The sequence below is a fragment of the Oryctolagus cuniculus genome, chromosome 3 (genome assembly GCF_964237555.1).
Source record: "Oryctolagus cuniculus chromosome 3, mOryCun1.1, whole genome shotgun sequence".
NCBI lineage: Eukaryota > Metazoa > Chordata > Mammalia > Lagomorpha > Leporidae > Oryctolagus > Oryctolagus cuniculus.
The window spans coordinates 108,545,610-108,560,260 of NC_091434.1; the positions used below are offsets into that span (position 1 = coordinate 108,545,610).

Below are 14,651 nucleotides of genomic sequence, written 5' to 3' on the forward strand. Positions count from 1 at the left end.
ATTTAAAGACCAAGAAAACTTACTAAAAAGGAGCATTACATTTTGTTTCGCAACATGTTTAACATCGGCAAATAAAAACTGTCAACCTCAGTGGTGGTAATAAATACATATTAAAAGACACCTTCAGGAAAACAGATTATTACTCTATTTTTTATGTAAGTACGATAAAAACTAACAGCCTAACAGCAACACTGCTCCCCCAAAACACCTAGGAAGTATTGCCACAGTGTTGTTCATTCTAGTCAAACTGTATTCAAAGGCACCATATTTCTTCTTCAGTGACATTATAAATTAATTTATGTTTCTGTTTAAGATGGTAATGACTGAGGAGGGCAATTGGTACAGTGGGTAAGCTGCCACTTATAACGCCCACATCAGAGTGCCTGGGTTTGTGCCCCAGTTCTGCTTCGGAGTTCAGCTTCCTGCTATTGGGCATCCAGGGAGGCAGCAGGTGATGGCTCAAGGCCTTGAGTCCCTGCTACGCACATGAGAAACCTGGATGAGGTTCTCAGCTCCTAGCTTCAGCCTGGCCCAATCCCAGCTGCTGTGAGCATTTGGGGAAAGAACCAAAGATGGAAGATCTCGCTCTGTGTCTCACTCTCTCTGTCACTGTGCCTTTCAAATAAATCAGAATTTGACCCAACTGAACTTTCTCATTTAATTCCTCTTTAAAATTAAAGGAGGTATATTAATCCACACATTAATTTCACTCTGGGGGAAGGTTCTGTCAAATGACTATTATTAGTTTTGAAAATGAGTGTACCAGAAATAAAGCTACATATTTACAAAAAAGAGTATTTAAAATATATCCAAAAATGAGCAAAAATTTGTATGAAATGTAGATTGCACTTATAAAGGTAAACTGTGTGTTTTTGAACTGTGTATGTGTATTCATAAGCAATGTTTTTGTTTTTGTTTTGTTTTGACAGGCAGAGTGGACAGTGAGAGAAAGACAGAGAGAAAGGTCTTCCTTTGCCCTTGGTTCACCCTCCAATGGCCGCCGCACTGCGGCCGGCACACCGCGCTGATCCGATGGCAGGAGCCAGGTACTTATCCTGGTCTCCCATGGGGTGCAGGGCCCAAGCACTTGGGCCATCCTCCACTGCACTCCCGGGCCACAGCAGAGAGCTGGCCTGGAAGAAGGGCAACCGGGACAGAATCCGGCACCCCGACCGGGACTAGAACCCGGTGTGCCAGCGCCGCAAGGCGGAGGATTAGCCTAGTGAGCCACGGCGCCGGCCATAAGCAATGTTAATATCCAATTGCAGCAAACCGTTCTAAATCAATATAACCACTCAAAGGATGAACATACAATACCTATTAAAAATTGTGTTATTGGGCAGGAGCCATGGCTCACTTGGCTAATCCTCCACCTGCGGCGCCGGCACCCCGGGTTCTAGCCCTGGTTGGGGCGCCGGATTCTGTCCCCATTGCTCCTCTTCCAGTCCAGCTCTCTGCTGTGGCCCGGGAAGGCAGTGGAGGATGGCCCAAGTCCTTGGGTCCCTGCACCCGCATGGGAAACCGGGAGGAAGTGCTGGCTCCTGGCTTCGGATCAGTGCAGCACTGGCCATGGCAGCCATTTGGGGAGTGAACCAATGGAAGGAAGACCTTTCTGTCTCTCTCTCACTGTCTATAACTCTCTCTCTGTCTCTAACTCTGCCTGTCAAAAAATAAATTTAAAAAAAAAAATTGTGCTATTAAAGACCAGAGTGCCTGGGTCTGTGTCCTGCCTCCACTCCTAATTTCAGCTTCCTACTAATATGTACCTTGGGAAGCAGCAAGTGATGGCTCAACTAGTTAGGTCCTTCCCACCCACATGGGAGACCTCCCAGCTTCAGCCTCACCAGCCTTGGCTGTTGCAGGAATCTGGGGAGTGATTCAGGGATGGGAGTGCTCTCCATCAGTCTCTGTCTCTCTCAACTGATTTTAAATTGTGTTTTGAAGAAACAAGAAATTGTTAAATGTTAAAAGAAAAAAGAGGTATTAATATGGTTTGATCCAAAGTTAACACAGAAGTTTTAGGAGGAAATATGTCAAAAAATTAATAGTAGTTACTGCATGGTAGTAGATTTACAGGTGATATTTTTCACTCTATTATGAAGTATTATTGTTATAATAAAAGTAACAATGCCACACTGCCTGCCTCAGTAAGTATTTTTTTCAATGGACAAATGATAAAGAGTTATGGGCTTCTATTTAGTCTTCTCAATAAATTGTCTTTATGATTCGTAACAGACTGACCAAGAACTTTCCTTCATGCATTAAATTCAAAATTCAAGATTCTAGGGGCCGGCGCTGTGCTGTAGTGGGTAAAGCCTGCAGTCCCAGCATCCCATAAGGACACTGGTTCAAGACCCGACTGCTCCACTTCCGATACAGCTCTCAGCTATGGCCTGGAAAAGCAGAAAATGACCCAACTCCTTGGGCCCCTGTACCCAAGTGGGAGACCCAGAAGCAGCTCCTGGCTTTCGATTGGCCCAGCTCTAACCATTGCAGCCATTTGGGGAGTGAACCAACGGATGGAAGACCTCTCTCTCTCTCTGCCTTTAACATAAATAAATAAATCTTTAGAAAAAAAAAAGATTCCAAAGTCTTAACATTTTTCTCATGAATTATAGAACATTTGCTTCGCTCTACAAGCAAGAGCATAAAAGAAAATAAATTTCCTACTTTGTGACAGTTCTCTTGTGTTAATTATTTCCAAGAGGAACTAAAGGATTTTATACTCTACTTCAGAATACTTTTAAAATTTAAGTATGTAAATATTTAACTAGGGGACAGTGATCATTCTTTTCATTCAAAGCTCTATGTCCTCACCCAGACTTTCCCAAGATTCTACTTAGATTTTTCTATCTACCTTCAAGGCATTATTTCAAATTCAACAGGCCCAAAACTGCACTCTTCTCACTTCGACACTGTTATCTTTCTTCTTCAGGTAAGAAACTGTAGTTCCACATCTGATTCTTCACACTTTTATGTATTTCAAGCTCATCTAACCTGAATTTTCTCTGAAATTATCTTACAATTCCCTATTCTATCCTCACTATAAACATCAAATAAGGTAAGCTGCTCACCTTCATTTTACCTTGTGTCCTTAAACAATTCTCATCATATCACTTGGCAACTCTAAGATCATTTCATTATATCTATAGTTTTTTTTTTTGCAATCACATACTTTCAGTTTATTTTATAATCACAAGCTTATAGTTCTTTTTTTCTTTTTTTAAGATCTACTTGAAAAGCAGAGTGACAGAGATCAATCATCTATATCCTGGTTTACCCCCAAAATGGCCAGAACAGCCTGGGCTGATCCAGGCCAACGTTAGGAGCCCAGAACTTCATCCTGGTCTTCCACATGGATGGAATTCAAGCACATGGGCCATCTTCCAGCAGCTTTCTCAGGCACGTTAGCAGGAAGCTGGACCAGAAGTGAACAACTGGAATGCGCACCAGGATATAGAAAGCCAATGTTCCAACAGTGGCTTAACACACTGTACCACAACACTGGCCACTCTTTATCACCTTAAGACCAGCGGCATCTGTATTACCTGTAACTATGCCAGAAAGTTTTGGTAAGAGCTGGTGCTGTGAAGTAGCAGGCCAATCTGCAGTGCCGGCACCCCATATGGGTGCCAGTTCAAGACCTGGCTGCTCCACTTCCAATCCAACTCTCTGCTATGGCCTGGGAAAGCAGCAGAAGATGGCCCAAGTCCTGGGGCCCTGCACCTGCATGGGAGACCCAGAGGAAGCTCCTGGCTCCTGACTGGCACAGCTCTAGCTACTGTGGCCATTTGGGGAGTGAACCAGCAGATGCAAAACCTCTCTCTCTCTGCCTCTCTCTAACTCTTGCCTTTCAAAAAAATAAATGAATCTATAAAAAAAAAAAAAAAAAAAAAGGTTGTGGGATTCTACTTCAGACCCATAGTATCAGAAACTCTAAGAGTGGAGTTCAGCAATCTATAATTCTGATACACACTAAAACTGCAGAACTACTGATCAAAAGCACCAAATCTGGATTCTCTTACTTAGCTTTGGAGGCTGTAACCTGTTCCATCTTCCCTAGTACCCTATTGCCCTCTAATAGACAGCCTTCCCTGCGTGAAGATGTATTCATGAAATCCCAAAGGTTCATTCTCACCTATAATTGCACTCCTGTCAGTCCCTTCTCATGTCTAACCAACCACTTCACACTCTAAAGGCTCCTTTCCTATCCTTTCTACTACAAAGTCTCCAAAAATCATAGTCCACAACAATACCACACTTATCTAAATTATATAGCTGGCAGAAATTGGCTCACATTTTAACCGTTGCTTTGCTTTAACATATAAATCAAGTTTTTTTGTTTGGGTTTTTGTTTTTGTTTTTTGCAGTATAGCTCTAGAGCCAGGGTGGGTATGTCTTAGTGATTCTTCCTTCTAGAGAGTACTAAAGGTCAAAACATCCTTCCAGCAGCGATCATTTGTATGACAGGAAAGTCACAAAATTCCTAGTCCCACCGGAAAGGTTATAAAGCGGTGCAACCGTCTAAATTCTGGCCTCAGCACCCACAAAACTGAAGGGCTTCTGTGACTCTGGGCGACACCCCGACAGCTGTTCCTCCGAGTGGGAGGAGCACAGGGAGCCTGGGCACATGACCCACCGAAATGCAGCAACCTGAGTCAAGGCGTTCTCACGCCATATGCAGACTTTGTAAAAGGTTATTGGCAAAGACAGGATGGAGACGGTGGGCGTGTGGCAGATGGACAGCCACCCGTCTTCTAAAGAAAGGCTTCCTCCGGAAAGGGGCAGACCAATGTAGACGGGAAGAAAAAAAACAAAACACAAAACCAGCTGTCAAGTTCACTGCTTACGGTAACAAAAATGGGTTAAACTCCAAACGGGAACGGCGGTGGTACCCTCGGAAACTGCTTTTGCTGGTGGGCGGCAACCAGACAATCAAAAGCTCTAAGGCCAGCGCCCAGAGAGCAGAGGAAACAAACTTTTTCTGAGAGCCTGAGTCTCAGGGCTTTGGCTGCACGGGGCGGGCCGGGACCCGTCCTTGCGAGACGCACGACGCGGAAGTGGTCCGCAGCTGCCCACAGCGGACACGAAGCGAAGACCCGGGGCCTGACCGACTTTTCCCACAGAAGTGGCGTCAGGGTGCCTGTGTCTAGTTAGGACGCAGCTGCGAGACGCCGGGGCCCAGGGTAACTAAAGATGCGGCTCACTCACCTTTCCCATTCCGAGGCAGTGGTGAAGTCCGTGATTTCAAATACCTCGGACTCGGGCTGCGGGAGGGGGAAGGAAACACAGAGACTGAGCCCCGGAAGATGACACTGAGGAGCGAACTTACACAGTGACAGGGGTAAGTAAGAAGCAAAGCTCTCACCTCACTGTCGGCCGCCATCTTGAGGAGCGCCGGGCGGGCGCTAGGGCTGCTGGGAAGAAGAGCCGAGGAGAGGAGAGGAGGCGGAGGCGGCGGCGCGCGAGAGGCGGGGCCTGTTCACATCCCCGCCCCCTGACGGTATCCGGGCTCGACTCCCACTCTGGCTGGTTTAATAAACTTTGAAAATTGCTTGTAGAATAATGAGTACAGGAAGGGAACAAAAGAAAGGATAAGGGCCTAGAGTCACGCGTATAAGACTGTATTAGAAAACCTAATGCACATTGGGTTTTTCGTCGTTCAATTTCTCTTTATTGATTGCAAGGTACTGAGCTAATTACTATAATACCCTTGGGGAACTTAACCCACTTTGATTAAGTCATAAACTAAAATCATAGGGGCCGGCTTTGTGGCACAGTGGGTTTAAACCACCCCTACGAAGCCAGGAGTGCCAGTTTGAGTCCTGGATGGTCCACATCCAATCCAGCTCCCCCATAATGTTCCTAGGAAAACAGCAGAAGGTGGCCGAATACTTGGGCCCCTGCCACCCACGCACAAGATCAGGATGGAGTTCCAGGCTCCTGGCTTCACCCTGACCCAGGCCCAGCTAATGCAGTAACTTGGGCATGAACCAGCGGTTGGAAAATCGCTCCGTTAACTGCCTTACAAATAAATAAATATTTTTAAAAAGAAATAAATAAATAAAGAAGTATATCTCTGGGTTGACCTGGCGACACAGCAGATTAAGCTGCTGCCTGCCAGGCAGGCATCTCATAGGGGTGCTGGTTTAAGTCCCAGCTGCTCCACTTCCAATCCAGCTCCCTGCTAATGCATCTGGGAAAGCGGTGGAAGGTGGCCCAAATCCTTGGGCTCCTCCACCCACATGGGAGGCCCAGATGGAGTTCCAGGCTCCTGGCTTCCTCCTGGTTCCTCCCTGGCCATTGGGGCCATTTGGGCAGTGAACCAGCAGATGGAAGATTTCTCTCTCTCCCTCTCTCTCTCTCTCTTTCTTTCTCTCTCTCTCTCTCTCTCTCTCGGTAACACTACCTCTCAAATAAATGAATAAATCTAAAAAAATTGTATTACATATACTGAAATATTTATAGATGAAATGACGTCATATCTGAAATTTGCTTTAAAATAATGGAAATGTCTAGGAATGAAATAAAGATTAGGAACATGTTTATTATACTGTTTCCTCTACCTTTGCTAATACTTAAAGGAATAAAAAATTAAGTCTCATCTTTTACTCAGGACCGGCCAACATGGACCACATTCACATGGAAACCATGAAGAAGGCAACCTGGGTCACCCTGAGAAGTACTGCACTCACGTGGGCACGACTTCCACACCGGCAAAGACATGCGCGAGGAGAGCACCAGCATTCCCTGCAAGAAGCTCCGCACAGGATAGCAGGCTGTGTCACACCCCCGATGAAGCGGCTTCAGAGAGGCCCGCTTAGAGATATCTCCACCAGGCTGCAGGAGGCGGAGAGAAAAAGGAGAGAGAATTATGTTGCTGAGGTCTCAGCCCTGGATCAGATCACCGAGGTAGGTCCCGGCACTAAGGAAATGCTGGAGCTTTTGGATTTTGGCAGTCTGTCCAACCTGCAGATCACTCAGCCTACAGTTGGGATGGATTTCAAAATGCCACGTGGGCCCGTTTCAACCTTTCTGTTAACACTGTCATATTTTCAATAAACCTGGGGTAACAATAACAACAAAAATTTAGTCTCACTGAGTTTTGTGACTCGGAGAAGGCATTTGGAGGTTAGGGCCTGCAAAGTACAGCTATGGAAAGTGCAGTAATGAAAATACATAAAATCAGTTAGAGATATCAAAAACTTGGTGATATAGGTGGAGCAGGTGACAAAACTAAAGGTCAGCAGAATTTTGACAACAGATATTTGTTGCCGATGGCAACCCTTGGGCTCCCACCTCCTGATGCCCCTCCTAGTTTCCATCCACTTTATTAGAGAGGAGCTGTGTGTTACTACTGCTGCAGTCTCCCCCAAGAGGTCTCAGCTTGCACCTTCACTCAGTTATGAGCATTTATTAAGCACCTAATAGAAGCCAATCACTCTGTTAGCCTCCAGAGATATGAAGATGTGTTGTAGATACAGTCACCGACTTCAAGGAAATTGCAGTCTGGTAAGAAGACTGGACATTTGCTGCATGGCCAGCAATGACATATGATAACCTTGACAAGACAACTCTTGGAGAACTGAAGGAAAGGATGAAGATAACCAGGTTGGAGTTGGAGAAGACTTCTTCTTTTTTCTTTTTTTTTTTTACAGGCAGAGTTAGACAGTGAGAGAGACAGAGAGAAAGGTCTTCCTTTTCCGTTGGTTCACCCCCCAAATGACCACTACAGCCAGTGCGCTGTGCCAATCCGAAGCCAGGAGCCAGGTGCTTCCTCCTGGTCTCCCATGTGGGTGCAGGGCCCAAGCACTTGGGCCATACTCCACTGCCCTCCCGGGCCACAGCAGAGAGCTGGACTGGAAGAGGAGCAACCGGGACAGAATCTGGCACCCCAACCAGGACTAGAACCCAGGGTGCCAGCGCCACAGGCGGAGGATTAGCCTAGTGAGTCACAGCACTGGCCAGAGTTGGAGAAGACTTCTAAGCAGAGGGAGTAGACTGTCCAGAGGCTCAAAGGTGGGCAAGTCCAATCTGTCTAGTGAACTGAGCAAGGGGCTTGTACCTGGAGCATAATGTTTGCAATTAAGATAGAGAGGTGGACGTAGGTCACATTGCATAGGGCCTTTCAGATGAGGGTTGGACTTTATCTGAAGTACTATTGAGGTCACTAAACTATTTTAAGCAAGAGAGCCGTGTGATTAATTTACAATTTTGCATAAGTCTGGACGCAATGTGAAGAAGAGATAGGGGTAAGGCAAAAGAAGTAGAAATGGCCAAATGCTGCTAATGCATCCAGGGACGGGTAGGGTGGAGGCTTTGATGAGAGAGGTCACCTGACAAGTTGAACACATTTGATATGTACAGATTTTGGAGATAAGATAGACAGGGTTTCCTGAAGGACTGAACTTGGGGGTAATGGAAAAGCGGAATCATTGTTTTTAAGATCTCTGGCCTTAACCACTGTGTGAAGGTTCTGCCATTTCCTGAGATGGGGAAGGCTGGAAGGAGCGAGAAAAATGACCAGAGCTCAGTTTGGCAGATGTGAAGCGTGACAGGCCTGCAGGACGTTCCAGGGGAGCTGTTGAGGAAAAAATACTGAATATAGGAATAGGCTTCAGAGGCAAGACCAGGGTGATGATGTCAATCTGGGAGTTGAAATAGTATTTCAGATTGCAAGAATAGGTAAAGGAGCTGGCACTGTGGCAGGTTAAGCCCTGCCTGCAGCACTGGCATCTCGTAAGGGCAAAAGTTCGAGTCCAGCTGCTCCACTTCCGATCCAGCTCCCTGCTAATGTGTGTGGGAAAGCAGTGGAGGATGGCTCAAGTGCTTGGGTCCCTGCACTCACATGGGAGACCCAGAAGAAGCTCCTGGCTCCTGGCTTCAAATTGGCCCAGCTCCAGTCATTGCAGCTGTGGGGAGCAACCGGACTAGACTGAGTTACTGGAATTAAGACTTATTCTATGCATCTGCTCTCCCACAGTATGGCGCTGGGAGAGAAGTAAACAGCTTCCGCACAGCTGCCTCCAGTTCAACTAATAAACTGTAGGACTTGCTATTGATTGGAGGAGAGCAGCGTACTCGGCGTGTGGGCAGCCGAGTTAGGATTGGCGGAGGAGGACTATAAAGGAGGAGAGAGACGGCATGCACCAGGAACATCTATGGGGAACATCTAAGGGGAACATCTAGCTGAAGGAACACCCGTGCAGCCCCCAGAGAGCCGGCCGGCGGTGTGCCGCTCCCCTGCGGAAGTGGGGAATGCGGCCAGGGGGAACTGCCCTTCCACGGAGGTGGAAGGGATAGTAGCCAACCCGGGAAGAACCAGCAGCAAACCCGGGGAGGGCCGAGCAGACGAAAGAACAGCGCAGGGTCCTGTGTCGTTCCTCCACGAAGAGGGGGAGCGACAGCAGCCATTTAGGGAGTGAACCAGTGAATGGAAGACCTCTCCCTGTCTCTCCTTCAATCTCTCTATAACTCTGCCTTTCAAATAAATAAACTTTTTTGTTTTTTTTATTTTTAAAATCTTTTTGAAGATTTTATTTATTTGTTTGAGAGGTAGAGTTACAAACAGAGAGCAAAAGAGATGAGAGAAAGGTATTCCAACCACTAGTTCACTCCCCAAATGGTGGCAAAAACCTGAGCTAGGCTTATCTGAAGCCAGGAACCAGGAGCTTCTTCCGGGTCTCCCACATGGGTGCAGGGGCCCAAGGACTTGGGCCATCATCTGCTGCTTTCCTAGGCAGTAAGCAGAGTTGGGATCAGAAGAGGAGTAGCCGAGACACAAACTGGTGCCCATATGGGATGCTGGTCCCACAGGCAGAGGCTTAGCCTACTACCACAGCACCGACCCCAATAAATAAATCTTTTTTTTTTTTTTTTTGACAGGCAGAGTGGACAGGGAGAGAGAGAGAGACAGAGAGAAAGGTCTTCCTTTTGCCGTTGGTTCACCCTCCAATGGCCGCTGCGGCCAGCGTGCTGCAGCCGGCGCACCACGCTGATCCGAAGCCAGGAGCCAGGTGCTTTTCCTAGTCTCCCATGCGGGTGCAGGGCCCAAGCACTTGGACCATCCTCCACTGCACTCCCAGGCCACAGCAGAGAGCTGGACTGGAAGAGGAACAACTGGGACAGAATCCGGTGCCCTGACCGGGACTAGAACCCGGTGTGCTGGCGCCACAGGCGGAGGATTAGCCTATTGAGCTGCGGCGTCGGCCCCAATAAATAAATCTTAAAAAACAAGAATAGGTGAGGTGATTACAGAAAAGGACGTAGAAAGAGGAGAAAAGGCACCTCATGTAAAGCCTTGAAGAAAGGTTATGTTTAGAAAATGGATACAGGGAAAGTATCCAGCAAGAGAGAGGGGAAACAAATGGTAGAGAAAACAGAAAGGAAAAAGCAGGGAAGAGAGTTGGCAGTGAACCTGAGAGGGGACGCCATTGAAGATGGCTAACTGTAGACTCCTGTAAAAGCCAGTGAGAGCGGAGAGCAGAGAGAAGTTGATTGGCTGACCTTGCTGAGGTGTTTGCCTTTTGGGCAGTGGCTAATAGGCAGGCTTGTTTGCTGGAGTAGCTTGAGAGACTGATGAAGGGGAGGTGGGAGAACTAAAGGAGACAGTTCTTAATAAGGTGAGAAGGGAGGAAACCCACCCAGCTGGGGGACACGGAACACCAGGGTTCACCACTCCACCATAGTCTAAGTCCTGCTTGGGAGAGACCGCCTACAGAGAACCTTGTGAACAGCGCCCTCTGGAGTTGGGCAGCAAGGCAGTCCAAGGAATTCAGAATACCCACAGAAACAGGAAATGAAGCACCTGTGGTAAGCTTGGCCTTTTGTGTGAAGAGAAAGAAAAGAGAGATGGACAGATAGTGAAATTTGTACATATGAAAGGAAAAGGGCTTTTTGTTCACTTAAAGATTTTTGCCAACTGCAGTCAGTCCCATGATTTTCTTTAAAGACTGATTTATGGGGCCAGCGCTTTGGCATAGTGGGTAAAGCCACTGCCTACAGTGCTGGCATCTCATATGCACGCTGGTTCGAGTCCTGGATGCTCCACTTCTTATCCCACTCTCTGCTATGGCCTGGGAAAGCAGTGGAAGATGGCTCAGGTGCTTGGGCCCCTGCACCTGAGTGGGAGACTGGAAAGAAGCTCTTGGCTCCTCTTTTCAGATCAGCACAGCTCTGGCCATTGCGGCCAATTGGGGAACGAAAGAGTGGATGGATGACTTTCTCTCTCTGCCTCTCCCTCTCTCTCTGTGTAACTCTGACTTTCAAGTAAATAAATAAATAAATCTTTATAAAAATGTTTTTTTAAAAGAGAGAGAGAGAGAGAGAGAGAGAGAAAGTCATCCATCAACTGGTTCACTCCCCAATTGGCCGCAAAGGCCAGAGCTGCGCTGATCCAAAGCCAGGAGCCAGGAGCCTCCTCTGGGTCTCCCATGCAAGTGCAAGGGCCAAGGACTTGAGCCATCTTCTATTGCTTTCTCAGGCCATAGAAGAGAGTGGGATTGGAAATGGAGCAGCAGGGACATGAACCGGCAACCATATGAGATGCCAGCACTACAGACAGTGGCTTTACCCGCTATGATATTTAAGGTCAGGCAGATCTGAGTTAGTCTTTTATTAACTATATGACCTTGGGCAATTTATTTATTTCATTTAAACCCATTTCTCTATTAGTAAAATGGAATTTGTAATACATATTACTGTGTAGGATTGTGGCAAAGATCAAGGTCTATGTCCATAGGTAAAATGGTAAGCACGCTGTCCTGGATCAATTTTAGCAACAGCGTTTATAATGAATATACCACGAAAACCATAAAGTGCTACTCACAGCTAGAGCATCACTGTGGTTTTTTTTTTTCTTCTTGCTTAGCCATTAAGAAGTTTCAGGACCTACAAAAATTGGAAACTAAAAAATCCCAAAGACTTTGCTGCATGAAGTTAAATTTTAGAAATTGTATGAAGCAGCCTTATCAGGTTGCTAGGTAAAGTTTTCTTCCAAGATATTTTTGGCTCCATGTCTTCTCCCTGGAGAAATTTTTAAAATAAGTTATTTGTTAAAGTGAAGTGTGAATCCAGCATGCTAATGATGTAAAATACTCAGGGGAGACACACTTTTATTAGATTTTCACTGGTTCACAAAGCAGAAAAGATTGTGTTTCTTTGGGTATTGAGCTATTTTGCTACACGTCCAAGGGCAAGGGCTTTTCCATGCAAGTGTGTTTCCTCTCTGGCATAATTCATTTATTTCAAGGTGTTACCAATAATGGCCACAGGGAGATATTTTGCCGCATAGGCAATTTAGGAGATTAGAAGCCTGGAAAAATCACCCTCAGCTTAGTCCTCAGAGAAAAGTGGGGGGCATAACAGTTTAATTAGGTCTTAGTGATAGAGCAAACATTGTTTGTGAAAGGAGCCACAGCCAGGGAAGTGTACCGTTCTCATCTGTCTTGACGGCCTCTTCGCAGGGGAGAATCGGATACTCTTCATGATTCTGCCATGAGAATGATTGCATGGACGGGGCAGCGGGAAGAGGAAGACAGGAGACAAGAACAAGGAACCGTTTGGAGGGAAATTCTCTGCGCCAACATTATTAGACACTGTTTTCCCCGTTTATTCAGTCATATTTATCAAGGGCCTACTGTCATGGCACGGTGGTCAATCCCATGGAGGGATTCAAATAATCCCTGCCCGCTGGGTTGCCACAGTCTGAGCACCAAGAGATAAGACGTAAGTAACTATAAAATGGCTTAGAAAAGGATGTGTGATAGTTACCCAACTTCCTAAAGCTCTTTAGAAAATCAGAGGTAGAAAAATATTCAAGCGACTTTTCAGAACAGGCATACAGTATCTTATATTCTAAAAAAATGCAGTCCACTATTTCTTGAAACAGAAAGCAGTACAGTTACCCATGTGAGAATTTCGAAAGCAATAATGCAGCCTTCATTCGCTCATCTGCATTCAGCCATGTCTTCATCGCAAACTCTGTTAGAAGCAACTGCCATATGCCTGGCCCTGGTCCTGAAATTGGAAAATGAAAAAATAAAAACAAGGTGCCTGCCATCAGAAAGCTTCGCGTATACAGTCATTGCGTGATTCTCAAGGCCTATAATAAGTCAAGAGCACCTAGCTTCACTCCTTAAGCTTGCATCTTATTATCTGGCAGTTTCAGAAGGGACAGTGCATGGTAACAGTCTTCTATTTTTAAAGATATTTAAATGGATCTTGAATCAGACTGTAGGAGACAAAATAATTGAAAAGAGTAGTAAGAATGAAATGCAAATTTGGAAAATAAAATTATTCTGCTGAGCATGGATATGCGTGTGCACCTATCTACAACTAATCACTTTATTTTACACATATAATCTTATTTAATCACCAGTATTTCCTTGTTCATGATGGTGAATTATTCCAGCTACAGATGATTAATAAATGCAAAGTATCAGGCCTCAGCCTGACCTTCCATGTCACACTGTTCTTAGACACTACTTAAAAAATATATTTGTTTATTTATTTGAAAGGCAGAGTTACAGACAGGCAGAAGCAGAGAGAGAGGGACAGAGAGAGAGGTCTTCTGTCTGCTGATTCACTCCCCAGATGGCCGCAACAGCCGGAACTGCACCGATCCAAAGCCAGGAGCCAGGATCCTCCTCTGGGTCTCCCACGCAGGTGCAGAGGCCCAAGGATTTGGGCTGTCTTCCACTGTTTTCCCAGGCCATAGCAGAGAGCTGAATGGGAAGTGGAGGAGTCGGGATTGGAACAGGTGCCCGCGTGGGATGCCGTTGCTGCAGGCGGTGGCTCTACCAGCTACACCACAGCACCGGCCCCACTCAACGACTTTAGCAGCAATAGTATCTCCAAATGCTTGCCGAGTCCTTCCTCAGATCCCTTGAACATTCTCCCCAGTCCAGTTACAATGGCTTAAGGATCTCAACCTCTGCAGTTTCTGCTATGCTGCTGCCCTTAATCCGGCATCTTCCATTTATGTCTGTTCTTTGGAGATACTTGTCACCAAATGTAGAGCCTGAGAATCCGTATTTTAATTTAAACTGCTGTAATATTATACAAGTAATAGGAATGTTTTCTCATGGAAAAAGGCTCAAATGATATGCATAAAGTAAATGATCTTGACTGTTTTTTCAACACTTACACAACCTACATACAATCACTGATCTCAGTTAAGTGTGCATCTCTTCCGACCCTATCATATGCACGTATATAAGTATCTTTTTATAATTTGTTGTAAAGATAGTTTTTAACCTTCTTCTAAATCAATTTCTTTCACAAATAAGGATGTCTGGCACTTAATATGAACACGCTAAGTCAGTACTTCTATCAACTCACTTAATTGTCACAATAATCTTAAGAGGGAAACACTATTACCATACAGCCCTATGTTACCAATGAGGAAACTGAGACAAGAAGAACGTAGACAACTTGCCCCGTCATACAGCTGGTAAGTGGTAGGGCCAGCTCCATGGGCATGTTCTCTCAACCTCCTTATCACAGAGAATCATGCTATACATGTTATCTGATAACTCAATTTTTGACTTAATCATGTGACTTGGAGCCCACATAAGACATTATGTAAAGCTCTTTCCTTTTTTTGTACCTCTGCACAGCATTCCAAAATTTGAAGTAAAGATGGATGACCT

The 14,651-nt window shown here is 45.7% G+C and overlaps 1 protein-coding gene and 1 long non-coding RNA gene across 5 annotated transcripts in view; one reads left to right on the forward strand and one right to left on the reverse strand.

Moving 5' to 3' along the window:
* RAB3GAP1 (RAB3 GTPase activating protein catalytic subunit 1) overlaps positions 1-5,447 on the reverse strand; it is a 117,029-nt gene extending 111,582 nt beyond the window's left edge. For 2 of the 4 annotated variants that reach the window (XM_002712424.5, XM_008258517.4), the window contains exons 1-2: positions 5,369-5,447; positions 5,212-5,267 (exon numbers count right to left, since the gene is read on the reverse strand). In XM_002712424.5, the coding sequence (XP_002712470.1) occupies positions 5,212-5,267; positions 5,369-5,386 (74 nt within the window). In that variant the 5' untranslated portion in view covers positions 5,387-5,447. The remainder of the gene's footprint in view (positions 1-5,211; positions 5,268-5,368) is intronic. The other 2 variants (XM_070071007.1, XM_070071006.1) reach the window with 1 other exon arrangement.
* LOC100350565 (uncharacterized) lies at positions 4,656-13,066 on the forward strand. The gene is made up of 3 exons (XR_517041.4): positions 4,656-5,344; positions 6,617-6,912; positions 12,465-13,066. It is a non-coding gene; the product is annotated as an uncharacterized lncRNA (long non-coding RNA).
* The last annotated feature ends 1,585 nt before the right edge of the window (positions 13,067-14,651 follow it).